General features: G+C 38.6%; 1 protein-coding gene across 3 annotated transcripts in view; it reads left to right on the top strand.

Annotated features, from left to right (window-relative positions):
* The first annotated feature begins 3,358 nt into the window (after window positions 1–3,358).
* Window positions 3,359–23,730, top strand: part of mfn1b (mitofusin 1b) — a 45,012-nt gene continuing 24,640 nt past the window's right edge. Inside the window, exons 1-10 of one of the 3 annotated variants that reach the window (XM_056468807.1) lie at window positions 3,359–3,455; window positions 4,173–4,201; window positions 4,547–4,669; window positions 6,170–6,305; window positions 8,570–8,732; window positions 13,414–13,538; window positions 15,343–15,451; window positions 17,603–17,710; window positions 18,401–18,539; window positions 21,838–21,905. In XM_056468807.1, coding sequence (XP_056324782.1) covers window positions 4,555–4,669; window positions 6,170–6,305; window positions 8,570–8,732; window positions 13,414–13,538; window positions 15,343–15,451; window positions 17,603–17,710; window positions 18,401–18,539; window positions 21,838–21,905 — 963 coding nt within the window. In that variant the 5' untranslated portion in view covers window positions 3,359–3,455; window positions 4,173–4,201; window positions 4,547–4,554. Of the gene's footprint in view, window positions 3,456–4,172; window positions 4,208–4,546; window positions 4,670–6,169; window positions 6,306–8,569; window positions 8,733–13,413; window positions 13,539–15,342; window positions 15,452–17,602; window positions 17,711–18,400; window positions 18,555–21,837; window positions 21,906–23,730 lie in introns of all 3 variants that reach the window. The other 2 variants (XM_056468805.1, XM_056468806.1) reach the window with 2 other exon arrangements.

Below are 23,730 nucleotides of genomic sequence, written 5' to 3'. Positions count from 1 at the left end.
TATGATAACACTTGTTGGATTCAGCCTGAATCATCATCCTGAACATTGAATCATTCGCAGCTAATATTATTCAATAAACTTTGCTCTTTCTTTATCATCATTACTTCGTCTCTTGCTTCTGCTCCTCTCTGATTTTCTTAGTCAGCTCCTATATTGACAGTACAGATTAACAGGTTTGGGTTTTGGAAACTCTGCTGACTTGCTGTCCATATACCTGGAGAAACTGACATTTTCTGACAAGATCTGGCATCCGGGGCTGGATCGTATTTATCTGGTGTGGAGATGGTGGTCTAATAGTTCCGAACTTGTGTGTTTGTTTGTTTTTCTGTTCAACAAAAGGGAAGATAATTTGCAGAATGTTGGAGAAAAAACAACCATTGGCTTCCATTGTTTTTTACTTTTTTTTTTTTGCTATTTTGATTATAATGATTTATAATGCATATAAAGCTTTTTGGGCGTCACGGTGGCGCAGTGGGTAGCGCTATCACCTCACAGTAAGAAGATCACTGGTTCGAGTCTGGGCTGGGTCAGTTGGCATTTCTGTGTGGAGTTTGCATGTTCTCCCTGTGCTGGCGTGGGTTTCCTCCGGGTGCTCCGGTTTCCCCCACAGTCCAAACACATGCGCTATAGGGGAATTGTTGAACTTAATTGACTGAAGTGTATGAGTGTCTGTGTTATGCATGTATGGGTGTTTCTCAGTACTGGGTTGCAGCTGGAAGGGCATCCGCTGTGCAAAACATATACTGGAACAGTTGGTAGTTCATTCCGCTGTGTCAACCCCTGATAAATAAAGTGACTAAGCCAAAGGAAAATTAATGAATGAATGATGCCTTTTTTGAGCATTCTTCAAAATATCTGCAAAAGCCAGACAAAAAATGGTTCAGGTCAAAAAAAAATCACAGCTGAAAGTAAGAAAACAAACCACAGAACATTGTATATCAGGACACAATAAAGTGATGCCCTCTAGTGGCTGAAAACAGATATCACAACATGCTTTTATTGTTAACTTTCATCATTAATTTATTTTCCCTCGGCTTAGTCTCTATTTCAGAGGTCACCACAGCGGAATGAACCGCCAACTATTCCAGAATATGTTTTACGCAGCAGCTGCCCTTACAGCTGCAACCCAGTACTGGGAAGCACCCATACACACTCATTCACACAGATACACTACGGCCAGTTTAGTTCATCAATACCCCTATAGCAGGGATGTCCAAACTCGGTCCTGGAGGGCTGGTGCAGATTTTAGCTCCAACTTGCCTCAACACACCTGCAAGGATGTTTCTAGAAAGCCTAATAAGAGCTTGATTAGATACCCCAGGTGTGTCTGATTGGGGTTGGAACTAAATTTTGCAGGACACCGGCCCTCCAGGACCAATTTTGGACACCCCGGCCTTATAGCGCATTTGTTTGGACTGTGGGGGAAAACCAGAGCACCCAGAGGAAACCCACGGCAACACGGGAGAACATGCAAACTCCACACAGAAACGCCAACTGACCCAGCCGGGACTCGAACCAGCGACCATCTTGCTGTGAGGGCACCGTGCCACCCGGGTTTATCTATATCTTTATAAACTATGAGGTGTTTGTCTGTGAGTTCATGAGGACAATGTCATGGGTGTACGCCACACAGAAACATCAACTGACCCAGCCGGGATTCAAACCATGCAGCGACCTTCTGTAGCCATGAGGTGACAGTGCTAACCACTGAGCTACCGTGACACCCCTAAACTTTATCATTCATTCATTAATTTGAGCTTTGTCCCTTTATTAATCTGGGGTCGACACAGCGGAACGAACCGCCAACTTATCCAGTATGTTTTACACAGCGGATGCCCTTCCAGCTGCAACCCAGTATTAGGAAACACCCATACACTCTCATTCAGGCAATCGTGCAACCCACCGTGCCACCGTGACGCCCTAAACTTCATTATATGTCTGCTAAAATGGAGAAAGGTACAGGACAGAGGATAAAATGCAAAGATTTTAACATTGTTTAAAGTCAGAATCTTGTTGAATGTCAGGCTCTGTATTCTTGGTCTGTATCTGATTGAACAAACAAACAAACAAACAAACAAACAAACAAACAATATCTATTGTATTATGCTGGAAGCACATACAGTATATGCTCCATCCTTGAAGCTGTGGAAAAAAGAGGTATTGAGTTTTGTTGTACTCATTCCTTCATTCATTTTCCTTTGGCTTAGTTCCTCATCAAGGGTCGCCACAGCAGAATGAACCGCCAACTTATTCAGCATATGTTTTACCCAGCGGATGCCCTTCCAGCTGCAACCCATCACTGGGAAACACCCATACACTAGTGTATGTGTGTGAATGAGTGTGTATATGGGCAATTTAGTTGATCAATTCCTCTATAGCGCATGTGTTTGGACTGTGGGGGAAACCGAAGCACCCGGAGGAAACCCACGCCAACACGGGGAGAACATGCAAACTCCACACAGAAACACCAACTGACCCAACCGAGGCTCAAACCAGCGACCTTCTTGCTGTGAGGCGACCGTGCTACTCATTGTGTCACCCATTTTGTCATACTGGAGAAGCTGATTCATATCATCAATGGCAAACACTTCGACTGGGAACCATATATGAACATTAATTAATATAGGAATGCTGACTGTACCTATATATACAGTTGAAGACTAAATTATCAGCCCTCATGTAAGGTTTTAATTCTTTTACAAATATTTCCCAAGTGCTGTGTAATGGAGAGAATATTTGCAACACATTTCTAAACCTAAACATGATAGTTTTAATAACTCATTTAATAACTAACCATGATGACAGCACATAATATTTGCCTATACACTTTGCAAGATATTCAGCTTACTAAGTCATAGACAACAGTGGTTTGTTCTGGAGCCAATGAAGGAAAATCTTAAGTCTTAAATCTTAAGTGGCATAATAATATTATAATTTCATGTCAATGTTTAATAATAAATAATGCTAAGTAAATGTATGTTATTTTAGCGGTCTTTTTTATTAACCAACTGTCCCCGCACAAAATGTCCATTCCTAATGCATTGTAAATAAACTTTTGTAGAGTCTTAAATATTTATATTTATATTTATTTATAATAGTGTAACTATTTTGAAATCTATTATAAGAGATAGATGCATGTTGTATGTGGAAACCCCCAGAAAATCTCACACTACAACTTCTACTTTTGTTTTAAAAGGGAATGAAAAAGCCCCATCATAATTTAGAAATTCTGCTATTAGGTAAGCATATTATACTGTTAATGGACGGACTATTAATTTAATAATTGACGCTGACTGTAAAAAGCACGCTGCTTTTTGACTTTTATTTTACAATGAGCACGCTACTCTGTGACTTTTATTTTGAAAAGCCTGAGAGGTGAAGCCGAGAGTTGTCCGTCAGTCAGTCCGTCGGTGTGTTTGTCATGACAGGATTGGATTTAACATCATTCTGATCTGGTAAGAGTTATGATTTATGTTTTTTAATCATCATTATTTTCTCATATCTATATAAATGGCGCAAGCGGATGTTTTTAATCAGATATTGATTGTATATCTAGTGTCTCGTGCGCTAAAGCTAAAGCTCATGTCACCTTTGCAAATATTCGACACTTCAACCACTGTCAGATGAGTTTATATTCAGTTTATCAATCATTTATTAAGCCATTGACACGAAATTAATCAGTTCTTAATTCCCACCATCAGTTAAATACAGTTTCAAGTTAACCAGATCAAGTTTATAAAATATAAATTTATTAAAATGCTTATTTTTATTCTTTACGTTCTAGTAGAGTATTTTAAAAGGTCGTATACATATTTAATAGTATTTTATTTGACTCTAATTCATATATTTTTGGCTGTTAGTCATTGTTAAGTGTAATAATATTTGAATAATCATAATGAGGAGAGTTACTTTCACTTTTGTATTCCTGTAACGTTATAAGAGAGATTTCTTTGCAGCTTGTACTGTGTGGCGTTATGGAAATAATAATCATAACGTCAACAATTTGTCTGTTATGTTTGTCATAGTCGTATATAATGTTATTTACGTTCTACATTAAATAATACCCTGACACTACAATTGTATGTCATGAAAACATGGTAATACTTTGCTTGTTTGTTTGCTTTTTACATGTATTCATAAAAAAAAGATGAATTGTTTGTTTTTATTTCCAGTTTTCAGCTCTAATGTGAAGGCCTTGAAGGTAAGAGTAAGTAAATACAATCTATAAATATGATACTGATGTTGTAAAGTTTTATTTTGAATCATTAATTTACAAGTTTTTATTAGTATTTATATATAATGCTATTTATGTTATTTTTATATAGCTTATTTTTAAGTAAATTGTATAATAATTTAATTTATTTGATGTCTATAACTTTTTACGGAACATAAAGAAGATGAAAATAAGAATTATTGCTTTTGAAACTAACAGAAATAAAATGTTTTTGTATATTTTACTTACATTTTTAGGCCATAACATCTTTCTTAATGATATGTAGTTAACATAATTACAGTTGTTATTGTTGGTCAAATGTTCTTCATCCAGGTGTGGAAATGGAGCCGTCAGATCCTTCTCCGTTAAAGCGCTTCGTTCTGGCCAAGAAGAAGATCAGCGAAGTTTTCGAGCAGCTCTTAGTTTACGTTCAGGAGGGCTGTGAGTTTGTAAAAGGTGAATACTAACCAAAAGCTTGTTTAACAATACATAAGCTTAATGCTTAAATAAAAGGTAACCGATAGTTATTACTAGGGCTGCAGACAAATATGGTATAGCAATATTTTGTTTTGCTGTGATGTATATTGCCATATGAATATAATTTCACCAGATGATTTATAGGTCTATTTGAAAAGATTTCAATAATTTAGATCAACTGGGGTGATCAAGTCACATATGCACAAAATATAATAACATAAAATCATATGTAAATAGGAAAGTACAAAAATAAAAGTGATATAAACAGTGCTTTATGGTTTTTCTGGGGAGTCTAACAGTATTCAAATACAAAAATGTAATATGTTTTACGCAGCGGATGCCCTTACAGCTGCAACCCAGTACTGGGAAGTACCCATACACACTCATTCACACAGATACACTACGGCCAGTTTAGTTCATCAATACCCCTATAGCTGGGATGTCCAAACTCGGTCCTGGAGGGCTGGTGTCCTGCAGATTTTAGCTCCAACTTGCCTCAACACACCTGCAAGGATGTTTCTAGAAAGCCTAATAAGAGCTTGATTAGATACCCCAGGTGTGTCTGATTGGGGTTGGAACTAAATTTTGCAGGACACCGGCCCTCCAGGACCGAGTTTGGGCACCCCTGCCCTATAGCGCATGTGTTTGGACTGTGGGGGAAACCGGAGCACCCGGAGGAAACCCACGGCAACACGGGAGAACATGCAAACTCCACACAGAAACGCCAACTGACCCAGCCGGGACTCGAACCAGCGACCTTCTTGCTGTGAGGGCACCGTGCCACCCGGGTTTATCTAAATCTTTATAAACTATGAGGTGTTTGTCTGTGAGTTCATGAGGACGATGTCATGGGTGCTCGCCACACAGAAACGTCAACTGACCCAGCCTGTATTCGAACCAAACAGCGACCTTCTGTAGCTGTGAGGTGACAGTGCTAACCCTTGAGCCACCGTGACACCCCTAAACTTCATCAATCATTCATTTTTTTTGAGTTTGGTCCCTTTTTTAATCTGAGGTCGACACAGCGGAATGAACCGCCAACTTATGCAGCATATGTTCAGTCGATCAAAAATGTAACAATCAGATGTAAAATAACATGGCCATCATTGTATAAATAATTGTATACAATAATATCTGTGCATCTGCAATAGTCACATTGCTAGACTATTTTAATATTTAATAAATATTGTAATCCTGCGACGTGACGATTGCAGATACACATTGCGATATCGATGCTTAAACAATATATTGTTCAGCCCTAATTATTACAGCTCAGGTCAGTGTTTTGTGTCTAATTGTTTAGTTTTATGGAAAGTAACGGTGTAATAATCAGCATAAAGTACATCCAGCCGGTGGTTATCGCAGAATAAACTCTTCAGTCTTATATAAACGCTGCTGTTAAACCTGTAAGGCTTTATTCTGCAAGAACAACCGTCTGGATGGACATTATCCCTTACATGTGTTTTGTTAATTCGACAGAAACCTGTGATAATGAGTCGTTGGAGAATATCGCCAACAAAGACCAGTTGGATGAGATCGACGCGTACACCAGCAAACTGTCCATCATTCAGGAGGTGTTGGCTCGCAGGCACATGAAGGTGGCTTTCTTCGGCAGGTGAGATTTTGTGTTGCTTGTGTTTTTATGGCTCTTTTCTGTCCCCTCTTTTAGCCTGACGATCCGCAGGTTTTGCCGTCTCGATCTTCCCTCCAGATCCATGCACTTGCCTGTTAGCGTCTCAACTTCTGAGCCTAGGTGTTTTACCTCTGACTGGAGTTTGGAAATAATGTCTGAAGCATGCGTAGCTGATCTCTCCAGATCGGCAATAGTAGAACTATGCTGCGCGGACACACCTTGTAAGGCTTGAATAGCTGCTTGGGTCTCCGATTTAAGAGCGGATAATTCCCCTCGGATGGTAGAGACCATTTCTTCGATTCGGACGTCAATCGTTTGACAGATCTTTGTGGCCTGAAGTTCAGAGCGCAAGGAATTAATGGCCTTCAGGATGGTTGCATCTGGCGATCCCCGGGCTACTTAGAATCAGGATAGGATTGATTATGAAAACATAATCCTTCAAAATGTCGATTTATTTGAGATTTTGCAGGAGCTGTCGGAGAGTGCGACCTATCGAAGCATTGCACGCTAGCGCGCGCCCCCTTTATGGCTCTTTTCCAATGAATTTGGAGTTAAATGTGATTCATATGTTGTAATTTCATGTGCAGCATTTACTGCAGCCGTAATTCATTGAGATGTGACGTCATTATCGCAGAACGGTTATCTCAATATCATTATCAACCAATTAAATTGAATTGATTGTTTGTATAGCCTATGAGTGTATAACAATGAGTGTTTTTTATGCTCTTATAATGGTGCATGGGTCATTTTTTTAGACAAGTATGTTTATTGGAAATATACATAATATTATATAGAATGAGCACCCCCCCCCCACATCCATATTAGGGGTGGGCGATATGACCTAAAATTAATATCACGGTATTTTTCCTCTTTTGAACGGTGACGGTATAATATCATGGTATTACTTTCAATAGCAAAATAATCTACATCTCAAGGAAGAACGGACAAAAGAAAGTCTCACTTCTATCACTCTTTAAAAGTTTTGGTTTGGGTCATTGTAAATGCTCAGTCTCGTTATGAGCTGATCTTCATTTCTCTGTGTTGGTGGAATAAAGCAGGCGAGTCAGCCGCACCAATTTATGAGCAGACAGAGCAGGATTCTCATGATGACCACCAGCGCAATTCCGCTCTTTGTTATGAGCCGTAGTTTCAGTGTAAACTTAGTAAAGGTGAGTTTCTTTGGCGATGATGTGTACAGTGTTAGATTTTATATTTAGCGGACATTTGCGCTGAACACGCGGTGAATGCAACGCATCGAGATTCGGGCACCTTCTCCGAAAACACTCATTATTTACCTCATGTCATGATCGCTGTCATCTGCGCCATTATTATTATTATAACTTTAGGTGAGGTTTGCAAACCTGTGCACTTTTCACTCTTTAGCCGTTTGTATTTCCTGCAGTAACAAAAGCTCCCTGTTATCTGACAGCGGGAAGCGTGAGTGACTGACAGCTAATATGAACCAATACAGCAGCAGGGTAGAGCGATTCAGCAAGTTTTTAGAGAAAATCAAATCAGATTGCACTACAACCATTATATTCAGACACACAAATGCTCCCAAATATATTATGAGGGCGCAGATTACATTTCGGGCGCTCATGCGACCAAAATGGTTGCAATTTCGAGCCCTGTAGTATAAGGACATGTATTCAGACCACAACTGAACGTTTGAAGAAAATTGAATGCCTTATTATTTAGAATGAGCTATTATTGATGTAAATGCAGCCGTTCAAGGCGCATAATTGATTTATTACGGTATTGACGGTATTAGAAAATCCATGTCGTGGCGCAATGTCACACCGGTGATGACTATGACACCGGTGTACGCCCACCCCTAATCCATATATGGTAAAATTGTCACAATTCTTGTCAAAACTTATATTGCTATTACATAAAGATACAATCAAAATGGTTGATGGTGATAAATAAAAATAATAATGCAATTTTTAATATCAGCAACAATTATATTAAAAAAATGATAAAACGTTGAATTTAAACAATAACATAAAATAAGACAAAGTAATAATTACAAAAAACGAGCAAATCTAACAATTATTATATGAAATAATCAATTATTAAGTCTAACAGAGGTAATGTGTCAAGAAAAGGCACCCTAAATACAATCAAACTTTGTAGGCTTTTGTCTGACAGAATATAATAGGGTGCCCGCCCGGGTCATTTATAACCTGTAAATCAACATGAGGGTTGTTAAATGTTGTAATAATCCTCTGTTCGCTGTTTTTTAGAACAAGCAATGGCAAGAGCACCGTCATCAACGCTATGCTGCGTGACCGTGTGCTGCCCAGCGGCATCGGACACACAACTAACTGCTTTCTGAGTGTGGAGGGAACGGATGAGGACAAGGCCTTTCTGAAGACCGAAGGCTCTGAGGAGGAGAAAAGCATCAAGGTACGAGCGTACAAGCACACATACACTTATGGCCCGTTTCCACTGAGTGGTACGGTACGGTTCGCTTTGGTTTGGTACGCTTTTATGGCCGTTTCCACTGTCAAAAAGTGTACCGAACCGTACCGTACCACTTTTTCGGCACCCTTTCGAAAGGGTACCAAACACGAGAAAGGGTACCAAAAGGCGGAGCCACACGCGCAGCTGAACGCTATTGGTTTACAGAGATGCGTCATTCGCTTACGCAACAAGCCAGAATGAAAACAAAAAACCCGCCATGTTTGAAAAACACAGCGAGAGATTACAGCGGAATTATACATACATATAATAACGAGCCATGGTTGATCTGGGCTCAAACAAACCTTGTCGTCATCTTGATGGACAGCCACAAATCCAAGAAGAAGAGCAGATTTACCCTGTGCCCCGTAGTTTTTTTACGAGCCAGTCTGAGGCGCGAGCGGTTTCGCTTTCTTGCTAGCGCTCGCCGCGCGTCTAACATTATATCTGAAATAACAAACTTCATGAGCTGATGATAATAACCTGTGCTTGATTATTGACGTGCTTTTGAAACCCGATCCTGTCAGACACTGACAAACACGAGAGTGAAGCGTGAAGAAACAAAGGAGAAGCCGGAAAAAAAGGAGCTCATTAAATACAGGCGAAATGTCTACTTTATGTAGTTCTTCTGTAGTTGGTAACATATCGGAGACTGTAAGGGGCTGTATGTGTTTATATATGTTCATTTATTTAGTTATTTAATATAATTACAGACGTTACAGTAGGCTGTTTCGCACTGTCATTGATCTGCAGTTATAATCAACTCATGTTCATAGTAAAGTTAGTAATAAACATTTCTACACAAGTATTTATGTGTGTGAAGCATCTGTGTTGTGAGAAGTGCTTCTCATATGATATGTAAGTGACCCGTACAGCTTTATTGTAGACATTTCCTCCAGCGAGAATGATGTCGACTGAAACTCTCTGTCATACACCACGCCCACCAAAAGGGTACCCTTGTTAGTGGAAACGCAAGCCTGATAAAGGTGACCCGTACCAAACCGAACCGTACCGTACCGTACCAGTCAGTGGAAACGAGCCATTAGGCCCTAAGGAAATAACTGATGGGGGAAATGTTTACAGATTAGCAGGATTACAAAATGTAAATTACTATAATGTATAGGAATAAATCAAAAGCAAGGCTGCATGAATGGCTATGTTAAGTAGTGTTTGTGAATATTAAACATCAAAAAGTGACAGTGAAACATCCTGAAAGGTACGCTTTATTGTTTCTCAGGATCTGCTGAGTATTATTGAAGTATTAAATACATCAAATGGGTAAAAAAGGAACTCTTCAAGTTTGAATTTAAAGGTTGCTGTTATTGTTTTGACAATTTTATTGAATTATTAATATGAATAATAATAATAATAATAATAATAATAATAAATTTTATTTATAATTTATTTATATATATTTATTTTATTTATAATGTGCTTTTTAAGCGCTACAACAACAGAGAAATCAAACATGCAATAAAACACAATACATAAAGTTCTAAAATATAAACAGAATAATCAAGAATGTAAAAATGCAGTCTTAAAAACATGAGTTAATCCATAAAAAAGCCCACAAAATAAAGGGGGGAAGATGTTAAATTATTTAACTGTACATTTTTTAATTAGCTTATATGGTCTGTATCTGATAATCATCTCATTCTGATTATTAATATGTGATTTAATCCATTAACACAGAATCCATAATGCTAAAATTTGTTTTTATTCTAGCATCATCAAACAAAATTGCAGATATAATGGTGTATTTAGTCATAAAATGAATAAAAAAAATTTTATTGAGAGAAAACATATAAGGAAATAGTGTAAAGAACAACACCTATATAAAAAAGGTACGTTTAAGGTGCTAAATGTACCATCCTCACAGTTTTCATATGTATATAGTTTAAGGAGAAAATGTGTAGCAATTGATCCTTCGCTAAGCCACACCCAAAAACCGCCATCCACCAATCGTGGCTTAGCAACCGTAGCTACGCGCAGGGGGTCTGTCCAGCTTTCGAGCGAGGGAAACAGAATAATTGTTGTGCATATGGATTGTGCAAATCTGATGCCCGGTATCCTTAAAGTTTGGACGGGATGGTGGAATTTTTTCTCTTTTCAAAACCTAAAGCCCAAGAGGAGAAATGCCAGTGTGGATCAAGCTGTGTGAGGAGCTTAAAGGAGCGGAGTTAAGCTGGTTTTGTTTTGATATTCCTGACACATTCAGTAATAGACCGACGGCAATACCTCACACACCTCTTACCCTAAACAGATCTAAACTGAGTTTCCTACAAAAATACTAAGCAGGTTCTGTTTCACAGCTGTCTTTTTCTTTTTTTCTCGCTCGATATTATGAGCACTGCTCTGTTTAAGCCTTCGCCTAGTAACTTAGTCATACTAATAGCGAATAGGTCATGAGTTATTGATCCAGACAATACAAATCTATGAATCTGTTGCTAACTTTACTGAACTTCATATTTCCATCTATTTCAAGCTATGAATATTGAAAATTACAAATCAACAGAACAAAACAGAGATATGATCACAAACTGAGCACTTGCGATCAACATACTTTACCAGCAGCTGTTATTCAGTCATTTGTAAAGAGCACACACACACACTGACAGTAATAGGTAACTTACTGTACACTGTTATGGGTCAATGATGCTAATATTCAGCACAAATCCATCACTTTCCCCTTTCTGGCTGCTCTTATTATGAATGAACTATGTAGAAGCACTGTCCATGCGTGTTTCCTTGTCGGTTAGTAACGCTATATTTCATTGCACAACATTAGTCTATCAGGCTTTTTGGCTAAAAGTAGAGAAATCAGGGTTTAATTAGTTATTATTAGATTATTTTTAAACTTCACCTCTCCTGCTGAGCATAAGCTAAGCTGTTGAATGGTTAGCGTATGAGGCGGCTAGGTTAAGCTAGCTTCAATTTTGATTTAATTATTTTCTAATCGGTTGCCTATTATGTGTTGAATATAGCCCTGTAATGCATACTGGAGTCCTTTTTTGTCTGGCGTTCCCGGATATCTCACCTGTTAGCCAAAAATAACATATCCCTGGCAATGTCTGACACATTGTAAAAGCTGTGCCTGGCACGAAAGCTTGACAGGCGTAACAACTGTAACTATGGAGGGCGGGGCTTAGCGAAGGGTCAATTTGGGTTAAAAAAAAATATTTACACAATTAAAAAGCAACAAATAAATTTATCTGATTTTGTTTTGATTCCAGCAAAGCAATTATGAGTGTACTGTTTTAATTGTTCTTAAGATGTCTTTAAATCTTTAATGTAAGTTTTGTATTTAATTATTTACATAATTCTTGTATTGTTTTTTTTCTACAATTTCTGGATTCCTTTGCTTTGGTTGTTTTGTGTATCCAATGTGGAAAACCCTATGTACCATGCATCTGCATCAAGCAGAAGTAACAGAAACTGCAATTCATCAAAATTCCGCTAGTCCTGGCTCCATAATAGAGCAAGTTGCAATTGAGCCCACTGTTAGAATGGCCAACTTTACAGCAGAAATAAAGGTGTTTACAGCCTGGTACAAAGAACCATTTTGGTTCATATAGCTAGTATTACCCTCCATGACAACTGGGAGGGGGGTGAATTTATTTATAACTCATCCATTTCCTTTATATTAGGTTATATTAAGTTTGCATAATTAAGGGCGTGGCCACTTGAGTGACAGCTAGGTCTCGCTGGTCGCCGTCACGTCACCTCAGCTGAATCCGGCAGATTAGCCACTGATCTCGGCATATTCATCGTATTTTTGTGTTGTTTTATGTGGCTTTACACAGTCAGCTGCCTTTTGGACTTATTTTTTACAATTATCAGATGATATGGGATGCTGTGTGCATTTAATTGTGCTCACAAACCATTCACGTGGCCTCCGTTTCCCATGTGAGTAAAGTTATATACTTGTATACCATCTCTATAAATGTGTTTGTTTTATTTAGGATCATTTATCATTAATATTTTTCTTCAGACCCGTAAAGCACTCCAGAATGTGACAGATTGATTAGCTGTAGGCTCTAGAACAGTCATCTGAAGCGTTGTCATACAGTGTTATGCTGGAGTTCATCAATAGTCCTGCATTTACTAACACAGACTATATCTGAAGTGTTTGGATGTATTTCGCGTTTTCCTCCTGTAGAAAAACATCATAAGAGCAATGTTTAGTGGCTCAATGTATTACTACAGTGTTTTTAAAAGTCTAATCACTTTATTGATATAGTGTACAGCCAAGCACATGTGGTCAGAACACAAACGAGTCGCAGGTAATAAAGTATCAAGCGTTTCTCCCAAAGTAAAGTCTGTCTGCCAGGTCTAAGCAAAGTGCCAACAGGTGTCTGTAGCTCCGCTCACTCTCCGCCTCTTTGCCCTTGTTTGGTATCCCGCAGTGGGTGCGATGACGAGCCAACAAAATGGCGACGGTTGGCCGCGCCTACTTGTAGCTTCTTTTACAGTGTTCAGAAACCTATGGGTGACGTCACGGATACTACGTCCATATATTTTACAGTCTATGATCTGCATGTAAATTTGGAAACTGCATTAAAAAACTAAATAAGACATGTTGTTTAACATGTGTAAAGAACTTGTCAGATATGTTTTTGCTCCACAGACAGTAAATCAGCTGGCTCACGCTCTGCATATGGACGAGAGTCTGGACGCCGGCTGTCTGGTCAAAGTTTTCTGGCCCAAAACAAAGTGTGTTCTGCTCAGAGACGACCTGGTTCTGGTGGACAGGTACACGAAATTAGATATACAGTAGCTAATATATTCAAATATGCCCATCTGTCCTCAGATCTCTACACTGGCTCCCAGTTTCATTCAGAATAGATTTTAGAGTATTATTAGACTGTAAAAAATAAATTGTTGAGGAAACATAAAAACACAAGGCAACTTGATGCAGTAAGAACTTTGAGTTGTCTCAACAACTGTTTTTTTTAGTTTTTCTTAGTGACAATATTTTGTTCAGCTAACATAATTTTATCTATTCATGCAATGTTGATTATTGTATTGTACTAACAAAGATATTCATGTCACATCAACTGAAGCAACAGCTACTGCTATTGAGTCCATTCATTTTTTCTTGTTCAATTTGCAAAATAAGTAATTAGTACTAGTTAGCATATCATCCTGTTTTTAATCATTTTACTTAAAAATGACAAACACAAACTTACTACTTCATTCATTAATTAATTTTCCTTCGGCTTAGTCCCTTTATTAATCTGGGGTCGCCACAGCGGAATGAACCGCCAACTTATCCAGCATATGTTTTACACAGCGGATGCTTAATATTGTCTTAGTGACAATATTTTGTTCAGCTAACATAATTTTATCTATTCATGCAATGTTGATTATTGTATTGTACTAACAAAGATATTCATGTCACATCAACTGAAGCAACAGCTACTGCTATTGAGTCCATTCATTTTTTCTTGTTCAATTTGCAAAATAAGTAATTAGTACTAGTTAGCATATCATCCTGTTTTTAATCATTTTACTTAAAAATGACAAACACAAACTTACTACTTCATTCATTAATTAATTTTCCTTCGGCTTAGTCCCTTTATTAATCTGGGGTCGCCACAGCGGAATGAACCGCCAACTTATCCAGCATATGTTTTACACAGCGGATGCTCTTCCAACTGCAACCCAGTACTGGGAAACACCCATTCACATTTAGACACCTGTACCACATGTCTTTGGACTGTGGGGGAAACTGTAGCACCCACCCACCTGAACACAGGGATGCCAACTGACCCAGCAACCTTCTTGCTGTGTGGCAACTGCGCCACTGTGTCAACCATCTTACAAGCTACAGATAAACAAACTTAGTTTTCGATCGTCACATGACGCATACGCGAATGATTTAAATATCAATGTTCCTGCTCAACACAAAAATGTTTGTCCAGAAAACTCAGTTAAACATGTAGACATAACATTTATCGAATATTGTTGACATAACATATATTTTTAAGTAGATCAATAGTTATTCACAATTCTTAGTAAACATGACAGAAAAAGTACAGTGTGCTGAACAAATGGTGATTGTATTTTTTACAGTGCACTGCTCTATAAATCAGTAAATGGCCTAGGAGCTCAATACATTACAGATATGCTCACTGAATACAAACCTAACAGATCACTCAGATCTTTAGGATCTGTAAATAGAAACTCCAAGAGTTCAGTCAAAGCAGGGTGAATCGGCCTTCAGCTACTAACAGCGCCCCCTGCTGCTGGAATCAGCTTCCAGAAATGATCAGATGTGCTCCAACATTAGACACGTTCACATCAAGCCTGAACACACATCTGTTTAGCTGTGCCTTTACTGAATGAGCACTGTGCTACGGCCCACAGATCTCACGATTGTGTCTTTCTTTTCTTTTTCATTCTTTTATAACCTGTTTAACACATTTTTATCTATTTTTAATTATTTGTTTTCATTTTCTTTCACTTTTATTTTGTGTTTCTTTTATGCTTGTTTATGTAAAGCAAAATAAACTTGCCTTTCCTTGCCTTGCTTTACATTGAACTTCTCATTCAGTCCTGGAACCGACGTGACCACAGAGCTGGACAGCTGGATCGATAAGTTCTGCCTGGACGCCGATGTGTTTGTGTTAGTGGCGAACTCTGAATCCACACTGATGAACACGGTGAGCTGTGCGCTGCATTCAACATTATTCTGATCAGAGTGTGTGCTAGTGCTGCACAACACTGGACAAATATACAATATTGTTGTTGAGTTTTGCTATAACCATATTTCTTGCAATATAATATTTCCTGTTATTCATTCATTAATTTCTTTTCGACTTAGTGCCTTTATTAATCTGGGGTCGCCACAGTGGAATGAACCGCCAACTTATCCAGCACATGTTTTACACAGTGGATGCACTTCCAGCTGCAACCCATCACTAGGAAGCATCCATACACACACATACACTACGGACAATTTTTTAGCTTGCACAATTCACCTGTACCGCATGTCTTTGGACTTGTGGGGGAAACCGGAGCACCCAGAGGAAACACACGCCAACACGGGGAGAACATGCAAACTCCACACAGAAATGCCAATTGATCCAGCCGAGGCTTGAACCAGTGACTGTGCCACCCACTGTGCCACCGCGTCGCCCATTTTCTATTATACTATAGAATATTAAAACACAATATACTATAAAATATTATAACATAATAGCATCTTATACGTGTAAATATAAGTATAAAAGTGTGCATACAGTATGTTTGAAAATAGGTAATATATAAATACTACCACAGCATTATAGTGCTATAAAGATGTTTGAAAATGCACCTGGAAAGTGCTTGAATAAATGCTGAAATTTGACTTTGGAAAAGGTGTAAGAATCCTGTAATAATTAATTATGTATAAAAGTTTGAGCACCGTCACCTAAAGTAATAAATGCATTAGAGATTACTATTTATTTGAATCCCCCGAGAAAGGCTCTGATATGCACTGAAGCATCCTGGGATAGCATGCATGCCTCAGTGGGTAAAGCAGAGTTCAGTGTGTGTGTCGATGAACGCAGCTCTGCATTCCTCTGACCGCCACGCAACCAAACACTGCGCAAACCCTCCCACTGCTTCACATACTTTCCCATATTAGTGCACCATACACTTCAGCCCTATGACGGTACACAGTTGAGGTCATTTTTAGTGAAACATTATTTATATTTCATTCCTTTATAAAAATATTTATATAATAGGATAAGATGATAACACATTATTAAATATAATAATTTTAATTACGTCTAATAACTAGCTTGTTTGTCTGTCATGATGACAGTGCATAATATTAGACTAGATATTCTTCAAGACACTAGTGTGTTCAGCTTAAAGTGACATTTAAAGGCTTAACTAGGGTAATTAGGGTAAAGTTAGGGTAATTAGGCAAGTCATTGTATAACAGTGGTTTGTTCTGGAGACAATTGAACCTACCTAAGAGGACTGAAAAAGTTTGAAGCTTTTGAAAAGCCACAGTACAATGTTTACATTTTGCATTTTATCTAGTAGTATTTTATGTTGAGGCTGTTTAACAAACCATCATTCATTACACACTATAGGACTGCACAATACAATGAAAACAAACATTTATAGTTTAGTATTATAGTAATAAAAATAAATGCAAAATCTGATATAATATCTAATCATTTAGTGCATAATATATGATATCAAATGCTATTTATTGTTAATTGCAAAATATATATATATTTTTGTAGTTGTTGTATTTAAAGTTTTACATTTTAGCCCTGGGTGGCATGGTGGTTAGCACTGTCACCTCTCAGCAAGAAGGTCGCTGGTTCGAGTTTTGGATGGGTCAGTTGGTGTTTCTGTGTGGAGTTTGCATGTTCTCCCCGTGTTAGTGTGGGTTTCCTCTGGGTGCTCCGGTTTCCAGCACAGTCCAATCACATGTGCTATAGGGGAATTGATCAACTAAATTGGCCGCAGTGTGTATGGGTGTTTCCCAGTACTGGGTTGCAGCTGGAAGGGCATCTGCTGTCTAATGCATATGCTGGAATAGTTGGTGGTTCATTCTGCTGTGACGACCCCTGATAAATCATAAACTAAGCCGAATGAATGAATTTTAGCCCTGTTTCTGAACAAGTCAATACATCATATATGTCCATAAATCATCAATGTTTTGCATAATTTATATATATATATTTTAACATGATGCTTGCCTGATTTTGTATATTTCTTTAGTACTGTCTTTATTTCTTCATGCTCCGTACTGAGTGTTTCCCCTACACAACCTTTAGTGACCTCAACCTCATTATTATTTCTCTTTAAAGGAAAAGCATTTCTTCCACAAGGTCAATGAAAAACTTTCAAAGCCCAACATCTTCATCTTGAACAATCGCTGGGACGCTTCTGCTGCCGAACCCGAATACATGGAGGACGTGAGTTTATTTAAATTACTATGGATGTTGTAGATTAAAAGGGGAGCAATTATGCATAAATCACCTTTTATAAGGGGTTTAATCCCAGTTGTGTGTCAGCAGTGTGTGAATATCTCCAGCCTCTGATGGTGAACATGAGTTAATTGTGTTTGTTCTAGTCAGACTTGATGATTAATACACTTTGATTGACATTCTCCCTTTTGTACGTGTCATCAGAGAGGGAAAGCCCCACCCACTAGTGCCAATCTCTCCCTCATTAGCATAAACAGTAACCCTGAGCCTGTTTGAGCTGCTGAAGATAATGTCAGCATAGACTAAGAGGATTATAGATGTGGAGTTTTAGATGAACAGCGACAGGAGCGACATAGACTGACAGAAGCATGAAGCACACACTCACACTGACAACATGCAGACCTGACCAGCACTGACAACACACACACTGCTGTTTTACATCTGCCACTATGCTGACTCACAGGCGTCTGTAGCTCCGCCCTCTTCTAAGAAGAGCACAATCTCATTTGCATTTAAAGCGACAGTCACCAAAACGCCACTTCAAAGCCTAAAAGGGTCAGTTTCAGAGAGTTGGAGAACATTATCTGTGGGATATTTTCAGCTCAAACTTCACTACACACTCTAGAGACAGCAGAGCTTGTAAAAATGGGCATAATAGGCCTCCTTCAATGCTCTCAGGTGCGCAAGCAGCACACGGACAGGTGTGTGAACTTCCTGGTGGAGGAGCTGAAGGTGGTGGATCGCTCACAGGCACCGAATCGCATTTTCTTTGTGTCGGCGAAGGAGGTGCTGAACTCGCGGATGCAGCGGGCGCAGGGTATGCCAGAGACGGGTAAGAGCGTGATCCTGCCAGGGTTCACGAGGCACAGCCAGCATCACATCTAGTGGATGAGGGGAGTCATAGATCTGGGTAATTTAAATGAGTTGAATTGAAGGGGTCATGAAATATATGAGATTGTTTTATTATGTTCTGTGAGGTCCACTTATGATCACTTCTCATTAAAAAAACTCATAATTTAGAAGTCAGTAGCTGTGTTTCCATCCAAAAACACGAATTAGCTTTGTGCACAACTGGAATATCATATATAAGATGTGTGAATAACGCAGCGTTTTCATCCAATGAGTCAAAGCAAACAAAATCATCACTTCCTGATTAATTTGTGCCAAATATCAACAGTAAAAACTGAATTTGGAGAAGCTGCGTCAATCATTTCTTCATTTAATAAACGAAGACAATGACAATGACAATGCATCAGAAGACAATGCCGACACACAGTGAATGCGTGGTGGCGTCTGAAGGCGTGAGATGCAGAGCACAGACGCTCTTGATTCTGATGGTCATTAATAATACTGAATACTAATAATACTGAAACGGTAAGGTGTTTTAGAATGAACAAAACATTTCAGATGTTCTACAGTGTGCTCAGCCTGCTGGTTCATCCATTCACACACATTTTCATCATCACATGATCTCTTATAACACAATCACATGACCTTTTTTAATGCACATACTGGAATGTTTCTTTTCTTATCGAATAAAAAGTTTATCCTACTCAATTATGTGCATGTTTTTATACGCATTTTAAAATTTATGCACATCTTGGCATTTCATCAACTGTTTTTTATGCGCATATCCAAAATGTACATAAAATATGTGGATGGAAACGTAGCTACTGACTATTTTTGGTGCTGTTTTTGACCCTCGTGTTCTGTTTGAGTGGGTGTGACCAACTGTAGATTCAGAAGTGCACGCCCACTGCTCTGATTTCTCTGACAGTTTTGTATATTAACGGAGCTAAACAGGCTGTGAAGCAGAAGTGGGCGTGGATTTTCTCTGTACACTGTAAAAAAAGTCCTGGTTGACTTAAATTTGAAAACTGAATCAAATTAAGGTTATGAGTCTATTGAACATTTATAATATGTTAAACTGACTTAAAACAGCTTGCATAACTTATAAAAATAAGTTTCAACATGTTTAACTTAGTTTAATAAGTTACAATGACCTGAAAACATACGCTGTCAGGACAAGGCATGGGATGATATCTGTTTTAAAGGTATACTGCGGTTTAGAAAAGTCAAGGTTTTAAAGCCGCCAAAATTGTCTGCTATACCTTTCCTAAGGTGTGAGTATGATTTTTTTATTTATGTTTTTTTTTATTTGTTAGGACAACAGTGTCTCCAGCAGAAAGAAATATCCAAGTATGCTGTTTTAAATTGTACAGAAATCTGTGTTTTTGAAACGAATGAAGACAGCAGAAGTCAATGAATCAAATTAATTATTTAGCCTGACATGTTAACTGTAATATTATAAATCAAAACATAAAATATATTGCTTTCAAAGTGGACAAAAGTTTTAGTGTTTTACCCAGATATATATTTTAGAGCAGTGATCACAATACCGTAAAGCCGTGACACTGTGATATTTTTATCCAAGGTTATCATACCATCAGAATCTTATACCGGCCCACGCCTGGTCAGGACTAAATGATCATATAATTTTTTACAGTGTAGGCGGAGCTTATTCAAACTATTACATCATCGATTAAAACCTTCCAGAAGCTGTGGTTTTGCCTTCAATGTAGGGGTGGGAGGTACACCGGTGTCATAGTCATCACCGGTGTGACATTGCGCCACATCATGGATTTTCTAATACCGTCAATACCGTAATAAATCAATTATGCGCCTTGAACGGCTGCATTTACATCAATATTAGCTAATTCTAAATAATAAGGCATTCAATTTTCTTCAAACGTTCAGTTGTGGTCTGAATACATGTCCTTATACTACAGGGCTCGAAATTGCTACCATTTCGGTCGCATGAGCGCCCGAAATGTAATCTATGCGCCCTCATAATATATTTGGGAGCATTTGTGTGTCTGAATATAATGGTTGTAGTGCAATCTGATTTGATTTTCTCTAAAAACTTGCTGAATCGCTCTACCCTGCTGCTGTATTGGTTCATATTAGCTGTCAATCACTCAACGCTTCCTGCTGTCAGATAACAGGGAGCTTTTGTTACTGCAGGAAATGCAAACGGCTGAAGAGTGAAAAGTGCACAGGTTTGCAAACCTCACCTAAAGTTATAATAATAATAATGGCGCAGATGACAGCGATCATGACATGAGGTAAATGTTGATCCGCCAGCTGAGATCAATCGAGTGTTTTCAGAGAAGGTGCCTGAATCTCGATGCGTTGCATTCACCGCGTGTTCAGCGCAAATGTCCGCTAAATATAAAGTCTAACACTGTACACATCATCGCCAAAGAAACTCACCTTTACTAAGTTTACACTGAAACTACAGCTCATAACAAAGAGCAGTATAGCGCTGGTGGTCATCATGAGAATCCTGCTCTGTCTGCTCATAAATTGGTGCGGCTAACTCGCCTGCTTTATTCCACCAACACAGAGAAATGAAGATCAGCTCATAACGAGACTGAGCATTTACAATGACCCAAACCAAAACTTTTAAAGAGTGATAGAAGTGAGACTTTCTTTTGTCCGTTCTTCCTTGAGATGTAGATTATTTTGCTATTGAAAGTAATACCATGATATTATACCGTCACCGTTCAATAGATGAAAAATACCGTGATATTAATTTTAGGTCATATCACCCACCCCTACTTCAATGTAAGTTGATTTTAGAGGAACTGCAAAGTGTTGAGCACTGAAACTCACAGGATGTTTTTATAGTGTTATGAGCTCTAATATATCAAAAGAGCAAAGGAAATTTGGTGTTTCAGTTCATGACCCCTTTAACACACACAGGAGACTTGCATCGACCTGATATGAAAGACTGTCTGCCTAAACAGAAGCTGTACGGATCAGTTGTAGTGCTTAAATATGAAAATATGCAGTTTTTATAGTGTTTTATCATGTGTAACTAGATTTATTTATAAACACACACACACACACACACACACACACACACACACACACACACACACACACACACAGTTGGCCACAGTAGTCACAATTCATTAGTGTGAATGTTTGAGCTTCTGCTAGTTGCGTTACCACTCTTGGTGTGGCACAAAAGTGGAGTCTACATAATTCATGTAGTATAATGTTGTATTACAGGACTTGATAAAGATGTGTGTGTGTGTGTGTGTTTGCAGGAGGCGCTCTTGCTGAAGGGTTTCAGGACCGACTGAAGGAGTTCCAGAACTTTGAGAGATCCTTTGAGGCAAGTGAGAAATGCGGTGGGAAACCAAAGACCAAAACTAATGTGTATTAAACTCTCCTGTCGTCTATGATTCAGTATATACCATTCACCCTCGGGTCAAAATGAGCCTGTGTGTGTGAGAGTGTGTTTTTGTGAGTGTGTGTATTGCATGTTTGTGTTTGCGTGTTTTGCAGATTCATAATGTGTGTGGGTTTTGAGTGTTTTTGAGCGTGGGGTTTGCCTGTGTGTGTGTGTGTGTGTGTGTTTGTGAGTGTGTGTTTTGCCTCTTTGTGTGTGTGTGTGTGTGTGTGTGTGTGTGTGTGTGTGTGTGTGTGTGTGTTTGCGTGTGTCGTGTATTTTGCAGATTCGTATTGTGTGCATGTGTGTGTGTGTGTGTTTTGCAGATTTGTATTTGTATTGTGTTTGTAAGTGTGTGTTTTGCCTGTTTGTGAGTGTGTGTGTTTGCGTGTGTGTGTTTGCGTGTGTGTGTTTTGCAGATTCGTATTGTGTGTGTTTTGCAGATTCGTATTGTGTGTGTGTGTGTTTACGTGTGTGTCTTTTGCAGATTTGTATTGTGTGTGTGTGTGTGTGTGTGTGACTGTGTGTTTGACTGTGTGTTTTGCCTGTTTGTGAGTGTGTGTGTTTGCGTGTGTTTTGCAGATTTGTATTGTGTGTGTGTGTGTTTGTTTGTGAGTGTGTGTTTTGCAGATTCGTATTGTAGGTATGCTTGTGAGTGAGTGTGTGTTTGCGTGTGTATGTTTTGCAGATTTGTGTTTATGAGTGTGTTTTGTGTGTGTTTTGCAGATTCGTATCGTGTGTTTGAGTGTGTGAGTTGCCTGTGTGTGTGTTTTGCACATTCGGATTGTGTGTGTGTTTTGCCTGTGTGTGTGTGTTTTGGAGATTCGTATTGTGTGTGTGTGTTTTGCCTGTGTGTGTGTGTGTGTTTTGCAGATTCGTATTGTGTGTGTGTGTGTGTTTTGCAGATTCGTATTGTGTGTGTGTGTTTTGCCTGTGTGTGTTTTGCAGATTCGTAGTGTGTGTGTGTGTGTGTGTGTTTTGCAGATTCGTATTGGGTGTGTGTTTTGCCTGTGTGTGCGTGTGTGTGTGCTTGTGTGTGTGTGCGTGCGTGCGCGCGTGTGTGTGTGTGTGTGCCAGTAGTTTTTGTGTTGTATAAATGGGTTTATAGTTAGCATCTCAAAAATGGACCTAAAGGACAACTGTTGTACCCTGAATGTGTTCAGTCTTCATGGAAATATACAAATCTACAATTATTCAATTTTTCTAATGTTGGGTCATTTTAGAAAAGCCACCAAACGTCAAGATAAAAAACATTATTTCGATTTTTATTCTGCTGTTAAAATGCTGCTTGGGTCATTTTTTTAACCTTCAGGTCAACAGGAGGGTTAATTGCTGCTTTGCTAATGAAATCTGCAATGGAAATCCTTTATGTTTACATGACTGCATTAGAGTATGTGAGCAGATATGGATGATTAACTCCCGTTTACAGTAAGCAGTGAAAGGGTGAAACGTTTTACAAGGCATTTCTACATCTGAGCTCAGATCATTTGAGCTGATAACTGTTTGATGGCTGCGGTGAGCGTTTGATAAAGATGATATGATGATCCTCCGTTTCAGATGAGTGGAAATCAACGGTCTTTACATTACTGCATACGGTACAGCATGTGCCCTTGTATTAGTTGGAAACATTGGAGACTTATTAACCAGCGCTAGTTATTGTAGAGTCCAGCTTTTGCAAGAGAATGCTCAACATCTCGGGGTGTGTTCACACTTTAAAGTTTGGTTATTTTGATTTGGCTCAAAGATTAAATAAAACATTTAGTCCTGG

This window comes from Danio aesculapii, chromosome 11 (assembly GCF_903798145.1).
Source record: "Danio aesculapii chromosome 11, fDanAes4.1, whole genome shotgun sequence".
In the NCBI taxonomy this organism is placed as follows: domain Eukaryota; kingdom Metazoa; phylum Chordata; class Actinopteri; order Cypriniformes; family Danionidae; genus Danio; species Danio aesculapii.
Note: the sequence above shows the minus strand (reverse complement) of the source record. Positions and strands in the feature narration are given on the sequence as shown.